Source organism: Brassica oleracea, chromosome C7 (genome assembly GCF_000695525.1).
Source record: "Brassica oleracea var. oleracea cultivar TO1000 chromosome C7, BOL, whole genome shotgun sequence".
In the NCBI taxonomy this organism is placed as follows: domain Eukaryota; kingdom Viridiplantae; phylum Streptophyta; class Magnoliopsida; order Brassicales; family Brassicaceae; genus Brassica; species Brassica oleracea.
The window spans coordinates 46,895,906-46,917,142 of record NC_027754.1 but is presented as its reverse complement, the minus strand read 5'-3'; the positions used below and the strand labels follow the sequence as shown (position 1 = coordinate 46,917,142).

At 34.2% G+C, this 21,237-nt stretch overlaps 3 protein-coding genes and 1 pseudogene across 3 annotated transcripts; 1 reads left to right on the top strand and 3 right to left on the bottom strand.

The window, feature by feature from the left end:
- Nucleotides 1-1,234: 1,234 nt before the first annotated feature.
- On the bottom strand, nucleotides 1,235-2,055 carry LOC106305096 (annotated as a pseudogene).
- A 949-nt stretch (nucleotides 2,056-3,004) lies between these two features.
- LOC106305498 lies at nucleotides 3,005-3,827 on the bottom strand. The gene has a single exon (XM_013741862.1). It carries the CDS (start codon nucleotides 3,825-3,827, stop codon nucleotides 3,054-3,056), a length of 774 nt encoding a protein of 257 aa, XP_013597316.1. The 3' UTR covers nucleotides 3,005-3,053.
- Nucleotides 3,828-11,212: 7,385 nt separating this feature from the next.
- LOC106304591 (lysine histidine transporter-like 7) lies at nucleotides 11,213-13,427 on the top strand. Its single transcript, XM_013740995.1, has 6 exons — nucleotides 11,213-11,554; nucleotides 11,639-11,772; nucleotides 11,854-12,269; nucleotides 12,369-12,500; nucleotides 12,585-13,102; nucleotides 13,338-13,427. The coding sequence occupies exons 1-5, from the start codon at nucleotides 11,295-11,297 to the stop codon at nucleotides 13,068-13,070; spliced, it is 1,428 nt and encodes a 475-aa protein (XP_013596449.1). The 5' UTR covers nucleotides 11,213-11,294; the 3' UTR covers nucleotides 13,071-13,102; nucleotides 13,338-13,427.
- A 531-nt stretch (nucleotides 13,428-13,958) lies between these two features.
- LOC106305362 lies at nucleotides 13,959-15,575 on the bottom strand. Its single transcript, XM_013741743.1, is given in 3 exon segments — nucleotides 13,959-14,305; nucleotides 14,368-14,549; nucleotides 15,085-15,575. Coding segments are annotated over 3 exon segments (912 nt in total). The 5' UTR covers nucleotides 15,514-15,575; the 3' UTR covers nucleotides 13,959-14,004.
- Nucleotides 15,576-21,237: the final 5,662 nt, after the last annotated feature.

The window sequence follows — 21,237 nt, the reverse complement described above, 5'->3', positions numbered from 1 at the left end:
AACAAGTTAAAAGCAAAAAGATAAATGAGAAAATGATGATTCTGCTTCTAAATCATCATTTTTACATTGAACTTTTAGTTAGCAATTTTAGAAGTGACATAACTCAATATTCTAAATCAACCATTATTCATTCTAATTCAAAAAGCTTATAAAATAGTACTTATTCATCATTAATCTTTATTGCATTTATTAGTTATCAACATTTATTGATGAAAATAGTCTTCTCAAGAGCATTCATCATTCTTTGAGTTCTATACATGACACTGATTTGCAATTTTTATTAATCTCTCTCTCTCTCTCTCTCTCTCTCTCTCCAATTTTGGATTGCACAAAATTAGTTTGGATTATTCATGAATCTTGGTTAGATAAATTTCAAAAGACCAAACAAAATATACACATCGATCGTTCTTATTATAAACTTAGTTACATTTCATGCTGTTTTTGATATCAATCATTGAACTTTCCACTAAATCGTTTATCAGTTATTTGCTTGATTATGATTTTTTCCTCTTTTTGATATTGTTAAATGTTCACTTCTTTGACTCGATTTACATTTTATTCCACTTTCCGGTTTACATTCCATGAAATCGGTTCATTTAAGCTGATGAAACAAATTTGGGCTCGCCACATCTATCTCAGAGACATTGAGACAGAGGCTCATTCTTTATAGTGAAGGGAACAACTTCTCCTCCACATGGGTGCTCTATAATCCCAAGAATCAGGCATGCTTTGATTTCTCCAAGGCTTACACTTCTGCCATCTTTGCCTCTTTCTTTGTGTTATTGGAGGTATTTTCACTGTTAAAATTAGGTAAAAAAATAAAAGAAATTAGAAAAATTTGTGAATTTTTACTAAAATTATTAATTAATGTAACAGATTTATATTAATTTAAACCGTATTAACTTGTTTTAAAATAACTTAAACCGAGTTAAAATGGTTTAAATCGATTTGAGTCGTATAAATCGGATTTTAAACATTATGTTTTACATGATTTATCTCTTTTAATAAATTTAGCTATCTTTAATAAAATCAATAATGCAGTAAAACTTGCTTTTGTATAACCGTTTTGTATATGTGGATAATTTGTTATCGTTTGTTTGTTTGTGTATATTTGTAGCTTAATGTATGGTAAGAACATAGAGATAAATAAAAAGCAAACTTATATGGTAAATTTGTATATTCTCATTTAGATTTACATTTTCTTTCTGTACAAAATTTTGTAGGTTCCAGTGACCTAAAGAATGTTAAGAATTGAGACTCTGTATTTGATCAAAGACTTTGAGAGTGATTCAAGTCCATCTTCAAGATCTTGAATACATGACTCTAGGATCTGCACATCCTCAATATTCAATGACTTCTCTGATTGAAACTCCAAATCCACCAGTGTGAATTCATTTGCTTCTAAGTTAATTTTGTTCTGGTTCATCAGCTTTGAGACCATAGACCATTTGGCACAAGCCTTTGATCCGGACATGAAGCTAAACAGAGACTGAAACAGAGCAACTGTTACAGCTTCTGCTTCTCCAAACACAGCCAAAGACTCTTGGCTCTCTTTGTTTTGTCCCACTTTCAAATTCTTGACTACTTTTTTGGAATGTTTTCTTGAGAGACTTTCTTGAGGATAAGTATTTCTTGACCCGCTAGATATATCTCCACCCTTTCGTCATAGAATCGACTGGATCTCCATGAGACATTCTTTCATCTGAGACAAACCGTCCTTGGAAATGTTGCATAGATCTAAGATCTTGAGAGATCCTTCAAGAAGCTTCTCAATTTGTTCTTGAGATAACGCCTGGTTGGTGATACATAGACGAATCATCTTTTCAAGAGAATCATGTAAATCTTGAAGGTTGTTTAGTCTTTGGCAAATGGAGGAGCTTGAAGTTGCTTCAGAAGATCTCAGCCTGGTCAACTGCTCATCGATGTGAGCTGCTTGAGGGTGTTGTCTTGAAGGGTAACTGTGAGAGCGCACATGGAAGGAGACTGCCATTTTGTGTTAGAGAGATGAAGGATGTTTTGTTCTGGTCTTCATCGACTATGTTGTCAAAGCTTTTATACACCCTTGAGTGATGGAATACATGGTCTGTGACAGCGATGATTTTGAAATGTCATCAAGCAATAATAATAATAATTGAAAAATATATGATTCAGATTTAGTCACATTGATTATCTTATAAAATAATGTTGCTGTGATAACGATTCTACATCTTATTGGTTTAGGTACATGCAAAACCAGTAAGGCAATGTCTAACTTAATAATATAATATTAGCGCAGCTCGTGGTGGATGCATTCATGTGCACCATCTTAGTTAACTTAAATCTTCGTTGGTTAACGCAGATCTTGTCTGCAACCTACATTGCAAGATTTGATTTCTCCCACTTTTTAAATGCTAATGACACGAAGTGGAATATATAAATATCCATGACTGGTTTTATTTCAATACAAGCCATGCTAGATTTTTTCTTTTAAACAAAGACAATAAGATGCAGAGTAACCTCGTGCACATTCAATTATTTTATTTATGGTTGTTTATTGGGAAGCTAGAAGAAGGAAGGAGGCTTAAGCCTTTACAACTTTAGTACTTTATCCAGACTTTGATTGTGACAAAGTCCGTCAGAAAATATTTACACTAGGGTTAAAGCTAATGAATCAAAACAGAGTAACAATATCTGTGGATTTTATTAGTAGGAAAAGAATTGCATAATATCTTAATTAGTAACACTTTAGAAAATAGACGATACAACCAGAAGAAAATTCAAGTATGTCCAGTTTCCTGCGGTGAAAGTTACAACTAACAAGTCCTATGGTCTGATCACGCTTAGTGATCAATGGGTTTTACTCATCAGACGGCATCCTTTCCAAAGATTTTTTACTTGTTCGTTGACTTGTTTCTTGAAGGTTCTTTAATGAGTAAAGATTTAGGCAAAAAAGTACGAACAGTATAGATAGACAGTATCAAAGGTTATATGACCAAAATATTGTTTGTTTCTATTCTCATTTACATGTATATTAACATTTCCATTTCCGTACAAAACTTTACAGGCGCAAAGACCTATACGATGTTAAGAAGTGAGACTCTGTATTTGATCATTGACTTTGAGAGTGACTCAATTCCATCTTCAAGATCTTGAATGCACGACTCTAGCATCTGCACATCTTCCATCTTCAATAACTTCTCAGATTGAAACACATAATCCACTCTTGTGAATTCATTTGCTTCAGCTTCACATGTAGCTTTGTTCTGGCTCATAACCTTCGAAACCAATGACCATTTTCCACAGGCCTTTGATCCGGACATGAAACTAAACAGAGATTCAAACAAAGCAACTGTTACACCTTCTGTTTGTCCAAACACAACCAATGATCTACTCGTGGTCTCTTTGTTCTGTCCCACTTTCAAGTTCTTGAGCACTTTTTGGAATGACTTTTTGAGAGACTTTCTTGTGGCTAAGTATTTCTTGACCTCTGCTGATAGATCTCCACGCTTTCTCCGTAGAATAGATTGAATCTCTTTGAAACCTTCTTTCATCTGCGACAAAGCGTCCTTGGAGGCGTTGCACAAATCCAAGATCATGAGGGATCCATCAATAAGCTTCTCGATCTGATCTTGAGATAAAGTCTGGTTGGCGATAGATAGGCGAATCATTTTCTCAAGAGAATCATATAAATCTTGAAGGTTGCTTAGTCTTTGGTAGATGGAAGAGCTGGAAGATGAAGAGACTGCCTCAGAAGATCTTAATCTGGTCAACTGCTCATCGACATAAGCAGCTTGTGGGTGTTGTAAAGAGGGGACGCTGTTAGAACGAGCATGAAAAGAAACAGCCATTTTTTTTTTGTTTTCAGATGTAGAAAATGCTTTTGTGTTTGTTCTGTCTTTCCATTGGCTCTATTGTCAATACATATATATATAACAATAAGGAAGAGAGACATGAGGAATCTTTAGGTAGTTCAAATCTTGATTCTGATTTGATCACATGAAACTATTTTATAAATAGATTGTAATGGTAAGACAGCAGGTTTTGTCTCCTTTGAGGCATATGGTATCAGCACCACTTGCGTATACATTCATGTGCACCAGCTTATCTTAATCTTTTTGAAGGTTGGTGAAAATCTTGTCTGCCTCCTACACTACAGAGTTTGATCTCTTTCAAGTATTTTTAAAGCTCTAGTAGTTGTGTCATGAAGTGTAATGTGCTAATATTTATTGGTTGGACATGAGGTTTTGAGAGTGAATATATGCATGAATGGTGCTGGTATCATCATCTCCAAGGAGACAAGCCTTACTGGATTTTCTTTTAACAAAGCCAATAAGGTATAGAATCACTCGTGCACATCAATGCATAAACATCGCTAATAATAATATAAAAATATGCATATGCATGAGTTCTTCCATTTTAAGAGTTAAGAGAGAGTTTCGTTTTACTTTTTTCATTTTATATGAGCATCATGTCGACTCAGGCTTTGATGAATGTGAATAGATGTCTTGTTTATCTAGCATGATCAGAGAGGCTCTATCGTTCATGTATGTAAGAGTCTCTAAGTGCAGAGTCACTCATCGTGCGGTTGCTTTCTCTGTGAGGTCCATATCACTTTTTCCTTATTGTTTATGCGTTAAGATAGGTGGTTGTAGGGAGAATCGATAAGATACGAAACCCTAAACTTATTCAGCTCTCTGAACGTTCATTCATTGAAGAAAGAGACAAATTCTTGTTAGTTAACTTTGGACTCAGCTCCGATGGGCTTGGGCTTGTGGTTCTAAGTATTATCGAGAGTTTGCGAAGCTCTGGGTTTGAGGACTAACGAATATAGACCAAGCTAAGTGAACAAACAGATTTCTTTATGAAATATAACATACAGTTGCGGCTTAGAAGTACTGATCATAAGACATTCCTTGTGGGTTCTGAGATTTTTAGGCTGCCAAGGGAGAACTGTAAATTGGTAAAAGCAACTAGAATCAGCAGAAGAAACCCTAATTTATCTTTGACTTCTTCTGAAGCTGCAGTGTTATGGCAGAAGCGTTCATATAAACTTTTATTTATTCCAAAATTTATTTATTCCATAACTTTTTATTGAGTTTTGGATAACATTATAAACATTTTTTTTGGAATGTAGTTGGTGTGATCCGACATAGCGATACTTGTGTCCATTGAGGCTTTACTTATTGGCTACTGCTGCTTTTGGAACTTTGGCTCCTCAGAATAGAGCGGCGACAACCACTAGTTGTATTGTTTTATTCTTTCTTTCTGCATTACACACTAGTTGTATTGTTGTTGAATTCATATTTCATTGTTTAAAAAAAAACTCAAGTTCGTTTTAGAAGAAAAATGACGAGTCAAAAGTACTTCCAACTAGTATATCGACCGACATCAAAAGTACTTCCAACTAGTATACCATCAAAAATCAAACACAATATATCGCAAACCAACCATGTCTTTGACTTGAGCTTAGCGTCCCAAAATCAGATAAAACCATTTGTATCATTTATTCAAATCTACGGAGTGATCGGTAGTTGTTGTATGTGTTGTCTATAGCTCTATTTATTTCTAAAACATCAAATTCAGAGCAATTAAGATTAAATTTTTTTTTTTGAAACCACAACTCTTGAAATGACCTACAGCTGTACAAGTGCTCTGCAGAGCCAAATATCCAAAGTAATTTTTTAGTGTTTTCCATAAAATTCTACAGCAATAAAATCTAAAGCGGCAGCAAAAAATCTGTTACAGCAAAAATTTTAAAATTATAATCCTTACCAATCAGACCCTATAGACCCTTTAAGAGGAACATGCGGTTTAGCAAATTAATTTTGAAAATGACACTATTTGCGACACATCTTTCCGTTCATAAATGCCACAAGACAAAACATTAATTTCAATCCGAGGCAGGATCGCTCCACGTGGACTATCACTACATAAAGCGTCTGTCTGGTGAAACTTTTTTTTTTGAGAAAGTTGTCTGGTTAGACTTTGTTTAAAAAGAAAATGAGGTTAGTATAAATAATTAATATTTATGTGTGTAGCTAAATCCATTAAGTCACGTCGTTATCAAGCTTAACTTTATCATATGTATAATGTATGTCCCTTCATTTGAACTCTGAAGAAAAAAGGTTATGTATTTGTAGATGTTTACATTGAGCTCGTCCGGCCGTATTCAGAATTAATGACCGAGTTTGGAGGAAATCTCGACTTAAGCCAAACGATCGAAATCTAAATAGACGAGATCTATTAAAACTATCAGGAAACTTTGACTAAAATCATGGGGATCTAATTTAAAACTGTTAAAAACCGGTAGAGTAAACAAAACTTTGTAAGATGGGTACCCAAGACGACGATGCCACAGTACCGCTGAAGTAGGTTTCGACGATGTTGCTGCATTAGCCCGTGCGACTTTGACCCCCGTAAAATAGTAAACTCCTTTTCGCTCTTCACCTGCTCCAATCAGAGTCCTCAAAAAACGGTCATATAAAACACACAACGTATCAATAAATATCGCAATGCAGCCAGTTTGTTTCAATAATTTTGAAACCGAGGTAAGTGTGCAGTCAAAGTCCGGCACAAATAAAACATCGCGAAGGAAGTAATCTTTGCTTAGTTGCAAAGTCATGTGTTTAGTAGCATGAGAAGCTTTTCCATTCGGGAAAGTAACAAAGGAAGGTTGTATATCTGTGACGTTGGAGAGTAATGATAAGTCACCAGTCATGTGATGAAAGGCTCATGTGTCAAATAATAACATCAGTAATATGTGTTTTACCCGACAAACGTTCTGAGGTTAGATTGGATTGTTGATTATGAAGTAATGTAATCAACGAGGCTATTTGATCATTGTTGATGGAGGCCGTTGTATGTGAAGCTCGTCCACGACCACGTCCTCGCATCCCTCCTGACCGTCCTCCTCTTCCTCCATGAGAGCTTTGTGAGTTCTGTCCCGGAGATGCGGTGGTTGAACGTTGATATTGTTCTTGATACCATTCTGGATAACCGTGAAGCATAAAACACTCAGAGACCTCATGTCATGTGCGTCCACAATGAGTACATGAACGATTAGGATCACGCGAGCGATAACTTGTATTTTTAGTAGTAGAAACGCATTTGCTTGTCTCTGTTTTTGCTGCAAATCCAAGAACATCTGAGCATTGTTTTGTAGTCTTGGTAGTAGTCATATTTTGTTCTTCTCGAATAACTCGAGAGTAAACAATATTGAGATCAGGTAAGGGATCTTCATCAGTAATACGCGAACGGAGAGACATGAACCGAGAATCATCAAGTCCAAATAAGAACTTATGAACTCGAGCATCTTCACGTTCCTTCTCTATATCTGCAGCCACAGTGCAAGTACAAGGTCGTGAAGTACGAAGATTTTGTAGCTCTTCCCATAGTAGTCTAGTACAGATTGACCTCCTTGTCTGCAGTTGTTAATTGCATCCTGAAGCTAGTGTAGACGAGTACCGTTTTTGACCGAGAAGCGAAAGCGAAGAGTTTCCCAAAGTTTATGTGCTTCAGGAACAAACATGACAGTTGAACGAACTTTGGCATGTATTGATGTTCGAATCCATCTAACAATCATTGAATTAGCAGCTAGCCAGCGAGAACGTTCCGGGTCCGTATCTGGTTTTGGTATGGTGCCATCTATGAAGCCGGTCTTCTGCTTAGCCTGTAAAGAATTTCAAAGTTCTATTGACCACTCTGAATAGTTGTCACTGCTGAGCAGGACAGATGTAATTAGAGACCTTGGATTATCAGATGGGTGTAAGTAGTATGGCGAAGAAGCTGTAACAGCTGATGGTGCCGCAAGAGGTAGATTAGAAGCATCAGTGGATGACGAATTATCATCACCCATCGTTGTAGTAGTAGAACAAAAAGATATGTGTTTAAAAAAAAATTAGGTAAGAATCTTGTAGCTCTGATACCATGAAATATGTTATGAAAGCGTGAGTTTATTGATTCAATGTCATGACTATATATACAACATATGAGATCCTAAGTTAGCTAGAGATAAGTCTAAATCATATATATTAGGAAGATGAAATCTTCATGTTTATCCCTTTATCTATCATAAAGCGTCATACTAATCATCTGCACTTGTTAAGAGACTGACCCTCTTTAAGGTACTAATCATCTGCACATGTGATACTTACCCAAAATTACTTAAATTGCGAGCATTCACATGGGCTCACAATTTATGAACCACAACAAATATTTTTATATTTTGCTTTCATTTCCTCCAATAAGATACGAAAATAAAAGATACGTTTACTTATGAATTTTCAATACGTTGATCTATAATCACGATGAAACAACTTAATTAATTAATTTTTATCAAAGAAAACAACTTAATTAAGGAGTATTTTAGAATCATGGACAGTTATTGTAAACTGAAGAAAAAATATTACTCGAATAGGCTATAAATATTATATCCAGTTTATTAAAAGATTGAACGTAGTTATCATTTGAGTATACGTAAATTCATAATTATTTACATTTTAGTATATCTATATTTATTTAAATTGCAACATTTTTAAAATTCAGTCTTTTGTGTAGATACAGAAAACGAAATTATTAAGAAAGAAATAAAAAATTAATTTTCAAAAAAAAAAAGTTTTTATGTATGGAGTAGAAACTGGAAAGTGAGTTTGGAAAAACATATTGCAAATTCTATTTGGTTAAAGGGTACATTATATTTTCATTATTTTAATATTTACATAGAAATCTGATTAAATATCTCAAGTTTAATGGATATTCAGATACCAACTAGGAGTATTAGGTTAGCTTTTAATACAGATAACCCTTTTTTTTCAAAAAAAAATCTAGCATTTCATTAAGACTTATTCTTGGTTCACCTCCTAGGGTGAACCTCTAGGTTCACCAATCAATAGGATTGTGTTATTTCATATTTGATATCTTTTAAAAAATTAAACAAAATATTGTCAAATTATATTGTTTTTTTAAAATTAAAAGGTAAAAAAAAATAAATAAAAAATAGTAATAATTACGAAAAAAATATTTTTAACGTCGTCAGCAAAACATTAAACCCTAAATCCTAATCCCTAAATCCTAAACCCTAACCCTTGGGTAAACCCTAAACTCTAAGATAAATCTTAAACTCTAAATCAAAATCACAAAACACTAAAACACTCAAGGGTTTAGGGTTTAGGATTTAGGGTTTAGAGTTTTAGGGTTTAGTGTTTTTATTTAGAGTTTAGGATTTACCAATGTTCGAAACTACGCTAGGCGCTAGTCGGACGGCAATCTCGGGCCTAGCGAATTACCAAAAAATTGGGGATTAAGCGGGGAATACGCGGGGACTAGTTTATTAATAATTTTTATTCTATTTGTATTTAAAATCTAATATATAATATAAAATATATTATAATGTGATAATTTGGGTATATACTAATACTGAAAACTATATATATGAAATTCTAACAAAATTTAATTGTTAAAATAAATGTATATTTCCAGTTACAAATATTCAGACAAACAAACTAAATTAATTTCACATACACTGTACAAATATACTATATTTGTATAATATCATCAAAGTCGAACGTTCTAGATTTTTATTGGTAAAAACTGAACCAATAAGATCTGTCAAAATGTAAAATATTGGAAGAGAGGTATTTAGTGTGATGTATTCTAATCCTGTCAAATGAGCAAATATAAAGCAAAGAAAAAACGGAAAAACTTGAAAACTTAAAATCCCACATCGACTATTATAAACAAAAACACTTCTCGAGACATCTATAAATAAACTCAAGCTCACTTCGTTAATCTACAAGCCCAATAACTTCCAATAAAGTTTAAAATTACGCGGAAATAATCGGTTAAAAATCAGTATAGTATCGATTAATCAGATTACGCGGCCGAATTAGTGGGGTCCGATTAAATAAGCCGACTTGAGCTTATTCGCCACGGAACCCTGACGCCAAGCGCCTAGGCGGCCGATTATTCGGCTAGACGTCCGCGTTTTTGAACAGAGGGATTTACCCAAGGGTTTAGAGTTTACCCAAAGGTTTAGAGTTTACCCAAGGGTTTAGGGTTTAGGGTTTAGGGATTAGGATTTAGGGTTTAGGAATTAGGATTTAGGGTTTAGTGTTTTGCTGACGACGTTAAAAATATTTTTTTAATTTTTTTTCTGTAGCAGCTATTTTTTTTTTACATTTTTTAAAAAAAAACATAATATAACTTGATAATATTTTATTTATTTTTTTAAAAAATATTGAATTTGAAATAATAAAATCCTATCGGTTGGTGCTCATTCATTAATCTTCCCAATAGGGCATTTAATACAGATAACTGATCACATATACCCCCAAAAAGCAAGATACATGCTTCCTACCAAGCCTAACTTGTCAATACCGATAGTAAAAATGCAATTATCCCTCATTTAATTGGTGACCAACTAGAGTTAAAAACTACTTTCAAATCTTTTTTTTTTTTGTAAACTAAAAAAGGTTAAGTAACGCCGTCTGTGGTAATCGAACCCACGGCCACGGGGTTAAAAACTACTTTCAAATCTTTCGTTCACATAATTAATGTGCAATTTTAATCCTCACTTAAATGTTGTAAAATTATATGACTAGATGCCGACCCTTTATATAAAAAGTAGAGTCAGAAGCGATTGGATGTATTAAACATTTAAATCGTGTAACCAAAGAGACGAAGGAAGTTCGGCACAATATTGACGCTTGTTTGACTAGAAGGTCAGCAATTTAAACGCAAACCAGATTAGAAACTTTTGCACCCGACCAGACCCACTTGAGTTATAAAGCCACCACCCAACAAAATCAGAAGACTTCGATTTATACACGTCGCGTGGGTCTCACTTTTCAGTATTTGAAAGTGACATAACTGATTACGTCATTATTCTTATGTCATTATCTTATCACTCCCAGTGTTTATAATTGATTTCTTGTTTCAACTCGCCCACACTCAACATATTGTATATAATTATGATGAATTAATAATGATAATGTGTTATCAATTATAGATATCATGTGCACCAATATTCTTTAAGTATTATTGATTTTATTTGATTTGATTATATAGAGTCCGACCTAAGGAAAATATATATACAATAATGAAAATGTACTTAAGAGACGAAATTTTAAATGACCTCTATAAAATACTCCCAAGTAAATTTAATAACGCACCTTCCCAATTACGCACGTTCCCGATAATTTAACTATATAATCCAGTGAATGGAGAGGAAGAATGCATAGCTCATTCAATTTGTGGCTGTACGTTGAATCCTCGAGAGAGAGAGAGAGAAACAAAAAGGGTTTTTAATATTTTATACAATGTCAAAAAAAGCATCGGCCACATTGTTTGATTTAGAATCACAAGAACGTGGTGGTTCTCCTTCATTTATGTCACAAACACTCTCCAAGGATCCACAGCCAACCTCCGACGGAGATGGTGGGCGGATTCCGTTAGAAGAGTGGCTGCCGATCACAGAATCAAGAAAAGGGAATGTTTATACGGCAACGTTTCATCTTTTCTGCTCGGGACTTGGTTTACAAGTTCTTCTTCTTCCTGCAGCTTTCGCAGCACTAGGATGGTAAAATCTCATTTCAAATAAAACTCTCTCTTTTCATTAACTTCTCTTTCAATTCTTACCATAATCAGAAAGTTTTTTTTCCAGGGTATGGGGAGTGATAATTTTAACGGTTGGATTTGCATGGAAGCTTTACACGATATGGCTTCTTGTTCATCTCCACGAAGCCGTACACGGAATACGTTTCAGCAGATACTTGAGACTCGCAATTGCTTCATTCGGTAAATACTAAATTCTTTAGAACTTTGTCGTTTTTTGTCATGCAACAATTTTAACGTTATGTCACGATAACAATATAATAGGTGTGAAGCTGGGGAAACTTCTTGGAATATTCCCTGTGATGTATCTCTCAGGAGGAGCTTGTTCGATTCTGGTTATAACCGGTGGAAAAACAATAAAACAACTTGTACGCATTATGTCTGAAGATGGCAAAGTGCCACTTACTACCTTGCAATGCTTCGTGATCTTCAGCTGCCTCGCGGTGGTCATGTGTCAGTTTCCAAATCTAAATTCTCTTTTTGGACTCTCGTTGATCGGTGGTGTTATGGCCATAGCATACTGCACCGCAATCTGGAGTTTACCTTTAGCTAGTATTCCACATAGGAATCAAAACAATATCTCTTACGCTACAAAGGATACAAGTTTCGATACCATTTTTAACGCCATTGGATTGATAGCTATATCATTTCGCGGGAACAACCTCATCCTCGAGATACAGGTCTTAAGATTATACTAAGAAAAGTAGCATTTTAAAACTTATTTATATACAACTTTAATTAGGATAGTATTGACAAGGTTTCTTGTGATATTTTTGTAGGGTACTCTTCCTTCCGATTCAAAAAATCCTTCGAGAAAGACAATGTGGAGAGCTGTGGTGATCTCTCATGTGTTCATTGCAGTTTGTATGTTTCTAGTAGCCATTGTTGTATATTGGGCATACGGTGACAAGGTATGTCAAAATCCAACACTAGTATATATTATTATTATTGCTTTTATGTGTTTGAACTTTAATATTAATTCTTATATATGATAGATACCGGCCACAGGAGGTCCAATAGGCAACTACTTGGAACTTTACGAACAAGACTACTCAAAACGAGCCGCTTGTTTCATACACATCACGTTCATCATCAACTGCTTATGTTCATATCCGATAAACTTAATGCCAGCTTGTGACAACGCAGAGATGGTGTACACGACCAAGAGACACAAGCCTTGCTCCGTCTTTGTCCGGATGATGTTTCGTGTGTTCTTGTGTTTGGTTTGTTTCTTTGTAGCCGTTGGATTCACGTTCTTGCCTTATCTTGCGGTTCTTATTGGAGCTATAGGCTTGCTGGTTACATTTACGTACCCGTGTTTCATGTGGATCTCTATTAAACAGCCCCAAAGGGAAAGTCTGATGTGGTGGTTCAACGTATCGGTGGGAAGCATAGGGGCGTCTTTCAGCGTTTTATTTGTGGTTGCATCGGCTCTGCGCTTGGCTGATAAGGGTTTACATGCAAACTTCTTCAATCCCTGAAGTATTCCGTCACAGGATGTTCAAGTAGGAACCTAAGACCATGTTTATCCCTAAGAAATCCATTTGGGTTTCTTAGATTTTTTTTTTTAAAAAAAAAAATTAAAAAGCAAAGCAATTGCGGGACACCACGAATCAGTAGGGTCCGCGAACAGTGTAAGAAACTCACTAATATCGGTTCATAATTAGTAGCTTTTGTAACCGATTCTTAAGGGTTTTGTGGGAGTCCACGCACTAAGAAACTCATTAAGGACCCCGGATAAACATGCTCTAATGACCACTAGGCATGGAGATTAAGAAAACGGCAGCGTATTGAATCTCCACCAATTTCAACTCTTTTATTTACACAAAAAGATAACAAAATCATTATATTTTATATTTTATGGATAAAAAAATTAACGGAAATAATTAAATTTTGTAATTATGATTATTCAAAGATTTCTCACAAAAAAAAGGAAATAATGATTATCGATCAAATATAGTAGTATAAAAAAATTAATTACAACCCTATTTATATTGGTCCAGACCTTCACACACGTATATATCTCATCAAAATAATTTAGCAGAGGTTATTAGTTGTTGTATTTTAATGTATTTGAAAATCCGAACTAAATCTAGTGTTATTGGTTCTATGATTTTCAAATATGTATTAAAATCATGTGTTATTGGTTTAATAATTCATAAATTCTATATCAAATCAAGTGTTATTCAATCGTACGGATTTACTAATATATTTGATTTTATAATGGATTTGTTTGAATTTTTTTGTTAAAAATACAAAGATTCAAATCCGAGGGAACACCTCCGGATTTGCATATTTTACTTGGATTTATAAATACTATATGGATTTCTAAATCAATCAAAATATATAAACCAATAACACCTCCTAAATCATACTTAATAAACATAAAGAACTGATTTCGCTGCTGAATTTCTATCAATGATCAGAGCAAGACTTCAAGAAATCAATTTTCTTGCCAAGTTTATCGCCATGGAATCTCATGCTCGTGTAGAACTTCGTCTTGACTAATCGGCCGGGCACATAGCCCCGTGATCGCAACGTAAAAGTTAAATTCAAAGGCAAAACAACTCGGTCTGGTTTAGCTCGTTGCGCGTATAGAGCTGGTACGCCTCCGTACAAAGGAATTTGAATGCCTATTACTTTGGTCTCAATGATTCTCTCGGTCGTCCTTCGTTGAGAGAACTTTTCCATCTATTTTTCCTTACAACCAAAAAAACTAAAGTAGTTCATAAATCATATAACCGGCCGGTTCAAGCAATAAGATGTGAAATTGTTTACCCGGAGGCGAGGATGAGTTGGTAATAGCTGAGCTGGAGGGGAGAGGAGGGGACATGGACTGTGAAGAAAGTCGCAGGGTTTTTGTATAACATCGTGACCGTTGAATTTAGAGTGAGCATATCTGTGAGCACTCCCGATGCGTCGTTCCCGGATTGCACGTTCAAGCTCTCGATTACCATCCCCTGAATGTACAGATAACATTACATGAACACCTTTTTAATTACAGTTTTGTGATAGAAATTTAATTTCACACAATCTGTTTTGTTAAAGTAATACATATATGCAAACATTCTGTGAACGAATAATACTTATTCTTTTTATAATACTTTTTAACTTTTTTTTGTAACACTTATAATACTTTTTAACATTATCATACTTTGATAATACTTAAAAAATATATGTATTACATATTCATTTTTCCGTAAAATTTATTTATATAATTCTTCATATTAAATTTTTAAACTCCACAAAATACACTTATTGTGGCATCATTGTCATTTGATTATCTGATTATGTTTATTTTTATGTTTTTAATTCATTTTGGAAGTTATACTATACATGTTAAGAAAAAACACAATCAAAACGTAAAACTAATTTCGCTTTCACACTTCACAAAATATAATTACGAAAACAGAGAAATATTTTATCTCTAGAGAATGTAATAATTTTCACAAGAGCAAAATTTATTTCCGGAACAGTCAAAGCTCTATGAATTACCTTCAAAGTGACAATAGGTGAGAAAGATTTGGAAACTCCCCACAAAATGAGACAGAAGATAGTGAAGGCCAGCACAAACGTAAACAACAAGCAAGTGTAAAACCTCGTTCTCCTTCCTCTTTTCTCATCCGAACCGTTTACTTCATCGTAATCGTCATCATCCTCGTCGATTGGATGGTCATGATCAGGCACTTGGAGACTACTGTATCCGTTTCTCAAGGGTCCTGAGGACCGTAGAGTAGAAGGTGACTCGGCCACAGACTCATGGTTGTAGTGACTGACCTGGCCCTGTCGGTTAACGGGTGATCCGAACGGGCTAAGACCCGACCCGGTTGATATCTTGTCTACGTCTGTGTTCGGTGGGCTCTGCACAAAGTAGACCGGACTTACCGTCTGTGGCAGAGAAGATTTAGCCGGCCACGTCGTCATCTCTTCCTATTAGTTATAGGTCTTGCTTCCCAATAATACTTTTGATTTGCTTTAGGATTTTAATATTTTGGTTATGACCTTGTATTTAGAAGGTTGGGAAATGTAATGGGAAATAAGTGCAGGATACAAATTTCTTCTGAGAGTAACGGATGATGCTGACCAAGAAAAGAAAACTATAATCAAGGACACTTCAATTCAAACTTAAATTTGAAAATTAAATGGCCAATCAAAGTGTGCTTTTGTTACAAATAAATGGCCAATCAAAGTGTGCTTTTGTTACAAATTAAATGGCCAATCAAAGTGTGCTTTTGTTACAAATAAACTATTTTATATTATTTTCTCTAATAAGCTAATTTTAAAAATATATATTTAGTACATCGAACTCTGAAATGTTACATATGAGTACAATGTTAAATTATTTGGTGGCCAACGGAGATCGAACTGCGGTTTATCGTATTGGAATTATCCCTCAAGTGTTACTAGTCCAAGTTCGTTGGTTCTCAAAATGCAAATTAGATCATATACAAAGCTTAAGCTTTATATTATTTTGTCAAAATTGTGGTTGCAGATTAGACAGTCGACTGAAACGTTCTATGTTTTTATTTATAGTTGAACGAAAAATGTTATTTCTTAGTTTGTTCCTACATGGAAAATACGAATTGTCAAATAAGCCTTATGTATTTCGAATTAATTTCCTTACATCAACTGCGAATAATATCGTGCCTTCAAGTCCACCATTAAAGTCGTTGTTTTACTTTGAAAATAAAGATAGATTTTTTAATAATCAGAAATATCTTTTAGTGGTCCATAACATTTGGTTTATTGTCAATTTTAGACACTTGAAGATATTTCATGAGCGTTCCAAAAAAAAAAGATATTTCATGCAAAGAGTTGGTTTGGTTCTGGTCTGGCTATCGGACTCAGTTTAGCAACTTGATTGATATATTCAGTTTTTAAGAAGTCTTTTTGCAAGTTAGCTAAGGAGCAATGTACTTTCCGGAATTTCCAGGGAGCTATATACAAATGTAGCTGGACCCTTTGGTTGATGCACAAAAATTCTGATCAATACTAAATAGTTTGTGTCTGGTGTGTTTTTTGAAATACCTGAAGTCTGGATTGTTTATGACAAAGGCCTTCAATAATGGATATTTCATTTTATTGCACCATCTTGCACCAGTTAAACCTGATATACATATATATATATATATATATATATATATATATATATATATATATATCCTTTGATACTCGATGGGTTTTTCATGATCTTAATGTGAAGAGTGGAGACTATGTTAATCTTCCAACTACTATACCCTATAATCGACTTAGTTATCAGTGTTCCAATCGCTCTTTTCTACTTAGCTGGACTTTTGTATCCACATTAATTAATGCCCAAATTAGTAACCATGAGGGGAATTTGTATCCAGTTCATTACTGGAAAGTAAACGTTATGTCGGTGCAAAGATGTAAGTGCGGGCAGTTTTCAAGATTCTGGGGCAATTCTGTATCTAAACAAAACTAGTAACATTTTTATTCATCTGTTAGTTCTTCTACTAACTAAGACTTTTTATTCCTTTTGTAATTGAATGCAGAGATCTATTACATTTGAAGAAATATAGTGCAAGTTAAAAAAAAAATTCGTAAGTCTTATGACAAAAAACAAAAAGAAACACTATAAAAGTTCTGACGTCTGATTTAGAGCAAAATCTGAGACACATATTTACCTTAGAGTGGTCCTGCATTATGAATACATTACAGGTGTGACTGGTAACCATCATAGGAACAATAAAAATGGATAGAAAAAGAACGAGTATGAATAAAATTTTAGGAATGATGGTTCCTTATCAAAATTAACGAGGGATCGATTTGTTCTATAATTATCTACAAACAAATGAACGAAAAAGAAAATTTATTCCTCATGAATGGTAAAAAAATTTAAGGAATATTAAGCAACATAGTGTTTCTCCTCATTCCATGGGTCACCGGTTACACCCTACGTACTGCAGGTTTCACGTATAGTTTTCAGGTTAATCTTAAACGACTAGCTGTGATGAATCTAGTGGTCCTAAATTTTCATCCAATCATCCTACGTTATCTTAAACCAGTCAGAAGTAGACCATACGTAAGGACTAATTAGCGCAATATTAGTCTTTTAGTGTGGGAAAGATGCATTCAACTTAAAGAAATTGTGGATTATGTACTTATATTAATAATATGTATCTAAAACTTCTATATATAAAGTATCAAAAGCATTTTCAATGATGAATCTCTCAAACATAGTCTATCAGATATAATATAATACTCCTTCCGTTTCACTTTAATTGTCGTTTTAGGTTTATGCACACAAATTAAGAAAACATATGATTTTGTATATTTCCAAAACAAAAACACAATTACCTATACACCTAACTATATTTCAACCAATAGAAAAATAAAATGGAGAATCTTATTAATAAATTTTGCATTGAAACTCTAAAACGACACTTATTTTGAAACAAAATTTTTTCCCTACAACGACAATTAAATCGAAACGGAGGGAGTAATAATTTAATACTCTCTCTGTTTTGATATGTAAGTAGTTTTAGCAAAAAATGTTTGTTTCACAATGATGTTTACATAATCCAAAGCACTTTTTACATTTATTACATGTTGTGTGACCAATCAAATAATTCATACATTTTTTATTATTGGTTGAATTTATGTATTAAATGCTATTTATTCAAAAGTAAAAGTTTTCTTAATATTCATACTTTTAACTAAAACTACTTACAAATAAAAACAGAGGGAGTATAATTTAGATATATAACTAAATTTTTAATAATTAAAAGATAGTTGTATTATTAAGAGACTGACAAAATGTAGAACTGGTTTCTCAAGCTTCTCTAAACATAAGCTATAGAAAATGAATAGCACCAGAAATGCATATGTTAAATTCGGTTAGAGAACTCTTTGGAGTTCTCATGGATGTTAATAATTGTCTATCATTTTTTTTTCGACTTTGTTTTTTTCTCATTTATCCTTAGGTATCAAAAATCGGTTGGGGACTATTTGGCAAAGGCCCCTCTCTACTCTACTTCATCATTGTGGTGAACTGATTTCTATTGAATGAATCATTTTGTTTTTCAAAAAAAGAAGGAAAAGGATTCGGTTAAGGAAAATTTATATAACCAATCTGTAGTTCAAATGTTTAAGGAAAATTTAAATATTTTAACTAAATTGACTTAAAGTTTACAAAAATAAAAGAATTTAATTTATTTATTTTTGTGTATAATTCTTTTTTTCTGTACTGGAGGTACGTAAACTAACTTTTGAGTAGAGGATCAACATCGGAGAAAGAATTCACCTATCACAATGAATCCAATCCTCTTGAAGAACTTTAAAATTTACAAAATTAATGACAATTATTAGGAGCCCACACAGACATGGTTGGATATGGCTTTTATATTATTCCCTCTTTGTTTCTACTCAAGCTCATGATTCTTCATTTTTTATTTGACAGAAATCCATCAACTGCTTATCAAGTACTCTTAACTTAAAATCTAAGTAATTAACAAAAATATTCAAAACGATATTATGTGTTTATCAAGTGAAATTTATAACTTTTCTTTTCCTCTATTCAGAACTCCCACCTCAACTCGCATCATCTTTGAGTTTAGTTTCATACTTGAGGTAGTAACTTCATCATCTCCTTGGACCATTATCTTAGCTTTCTGGTAATAGATTATTTCAAAAGACTTATTCCTAGAGCATAAACCCCCGTTACCAAGGGCCACACACTGCAGACAGACCCGTTCATTTCACATAAACAACCAAGAAGTCAAGATGAAACTATATGGGAAAAGTTCACCTTGTAATACAGTTTCTACAGTTGCATTAGGGATAGAAAGGCCCACTACTCTCGCTGATTGTCCGTCATAGTCTCTATGCGTATGACTCAAATTCTCTTGTGGCTTTGACAGGCCTGCAAAACGGACCGAATACATTATAAGTTTCAAAAGAGAGGGTATTAGAGAAGTTTTGCAAATGTCTTTTTTTATTTGATTTGAGAGAGCTTTCACATTGGTTTCCCAAAAGATGAAAAATCTATACCTCATAGAACATGAACAATCTATATCTACACATGGAAAATGATGGTGAACTGAAAAATCAATAACTTACACACCGCATCGGGAAGAAGGTCCATGCTTAAGATCCATGTTTTGCATACACGATCGGAAGAATGATGTCACCCACAACGTTTACTTCATGTATTCTTCTTCCAACTGTGCTTTACTCGCCCAGCTTACACTTGGGTCCGTGCATACCCTGTAGTCAGATAGAATCTCAGATTATTATCAAACAACACTATATCAAATCGTTAGGGGTTAAACTTAAACTACACCTTGTTATTTATGTGCTAATCTATTTTCATGTCTAAGGAAAAGCGGTTCTTTATATATTCAAGACTTTATTATTGATTGAGGAAGCATACCTGTTTAGATGAGACCAAGAAGTATCTTCGTGAATCTTCGTGAGTGCGTCCGAGCCTCCCAAAAATGGATCAGACGAAACCTTAACTCGCCTTCCTGTGGTCCAAATTTAACATCTCTAACACCATTTCATCAGTTTTGGCAGAGGGGACACCGGTTCCGCCGCTACGTTTGACCGGCACGTCAGAGCACACAACGGCTTTGCCGGTTGATTTCTTCGACATAGGATCGCCGGAGACAGCTTTGGCGGAAGCGACACCGGTTTGGCCGGTACGTTTGATCGGCCCGGCGGAGGAGACACCGTTCTTTCCATTTGGTTTCTTCGATATGAGATCGTCGGAAGCAGGGGATTTGCTGTTGGAATCCATCGATTTGATCGGCTCGGCGGAGGAGACACCGTCCTTACCATTTGGTTTCTTCGAGATAAGATCACCGGAAACAGGGGATTTGCTGTTGGAATTCATCGCTTGAGAGAATATTTTTGTGTGTGATAAATCTGGGAAGAAGAAGAGTGTTATAAAGAATCTTAGGAGGGGGAAGGCGAAAGGAAGCCATAAATGAGATATTCGGAGTATTCATTGCACAGAGATGGAGTAGCGATTGATCGACAAACCGTTGAAGAATTGGAAACGACGAAGATAGAGATTGTCGAAGAAAATCATCGACCCAGATTCAGCGTTTTAGGGATTATCTTCGGTTGGGCTTATGGGCCTGATAATTCAATTCACGGATCACAAAAAAAAGAGCAGCCCAACACGTGTGACATGGCAAAAAAAAAATTTCTCATTGATTGATTTTTCATGCTGAGGTGGATAGGCTCAATGGAGCTCATATTCCATTTTTATTACTCGTTTGATATGCAATATTAATATTGCACGAAGGAATCATTAAAAATGGAGAAAGCGACACTAAACACGACATTTGCGACACTCCACCACGGGGTATATTATATTTAGACATACAATGCGTCGGGTGTTCCTATATTAACAATTAACTAGATTAATATCCGCGCCTAGCGCGGAATAAACATTATATATATAAATTTTTTTATGTATTATATGTTCTTATATATTATGAAATAATAAATATATATTGAATAATTAAAATTCAGTAACTATTACATATATAATTAAATTGGTGCAAACGTATAAATCAATTTTATTAATCCAAACATTTTTTTAAAAAAATTTGATAGGATATGTAATTAAATTTAAATGATATTAACATACATAGTATATTTTTAATATTAATGTCT

What these genes read in the sequence shown, in the direction of transcription:
- LOC106304591 (XM_013740995.1), top strand. Translation starts at nt 11,295, where the DNA reads ATGTCAAAAAAAGCATCGGCCACATTGTTTGATTTAGAATCACAAGAA. An exon ending in GCTTTCGCAGCACTAGGATG is followed by an intron (nt 11,555 to 11,638) that starts GTAAAATCTCAT and finishes TTTTTTTTCCAG; the next exon opens with GGTATGGGGAGTGATAATTT. An exon ending in ATTGGGCATACGGTGACAAG is followed by an intron (nt 12,501 to 12,584) that starts GTATGTCAAAAT and finishes TATATATGATAG; the next exon opens with ATACCGGCCACAGGAGGTCC.
- LOC106305498 (XM_013741862.1), bottom strand. Translation starts at nt 3,827, where the DNA reads ATGGCTGTTTCTTTTCATGCTCGTTCTAACAGCGTCCCCTCTTTACAA.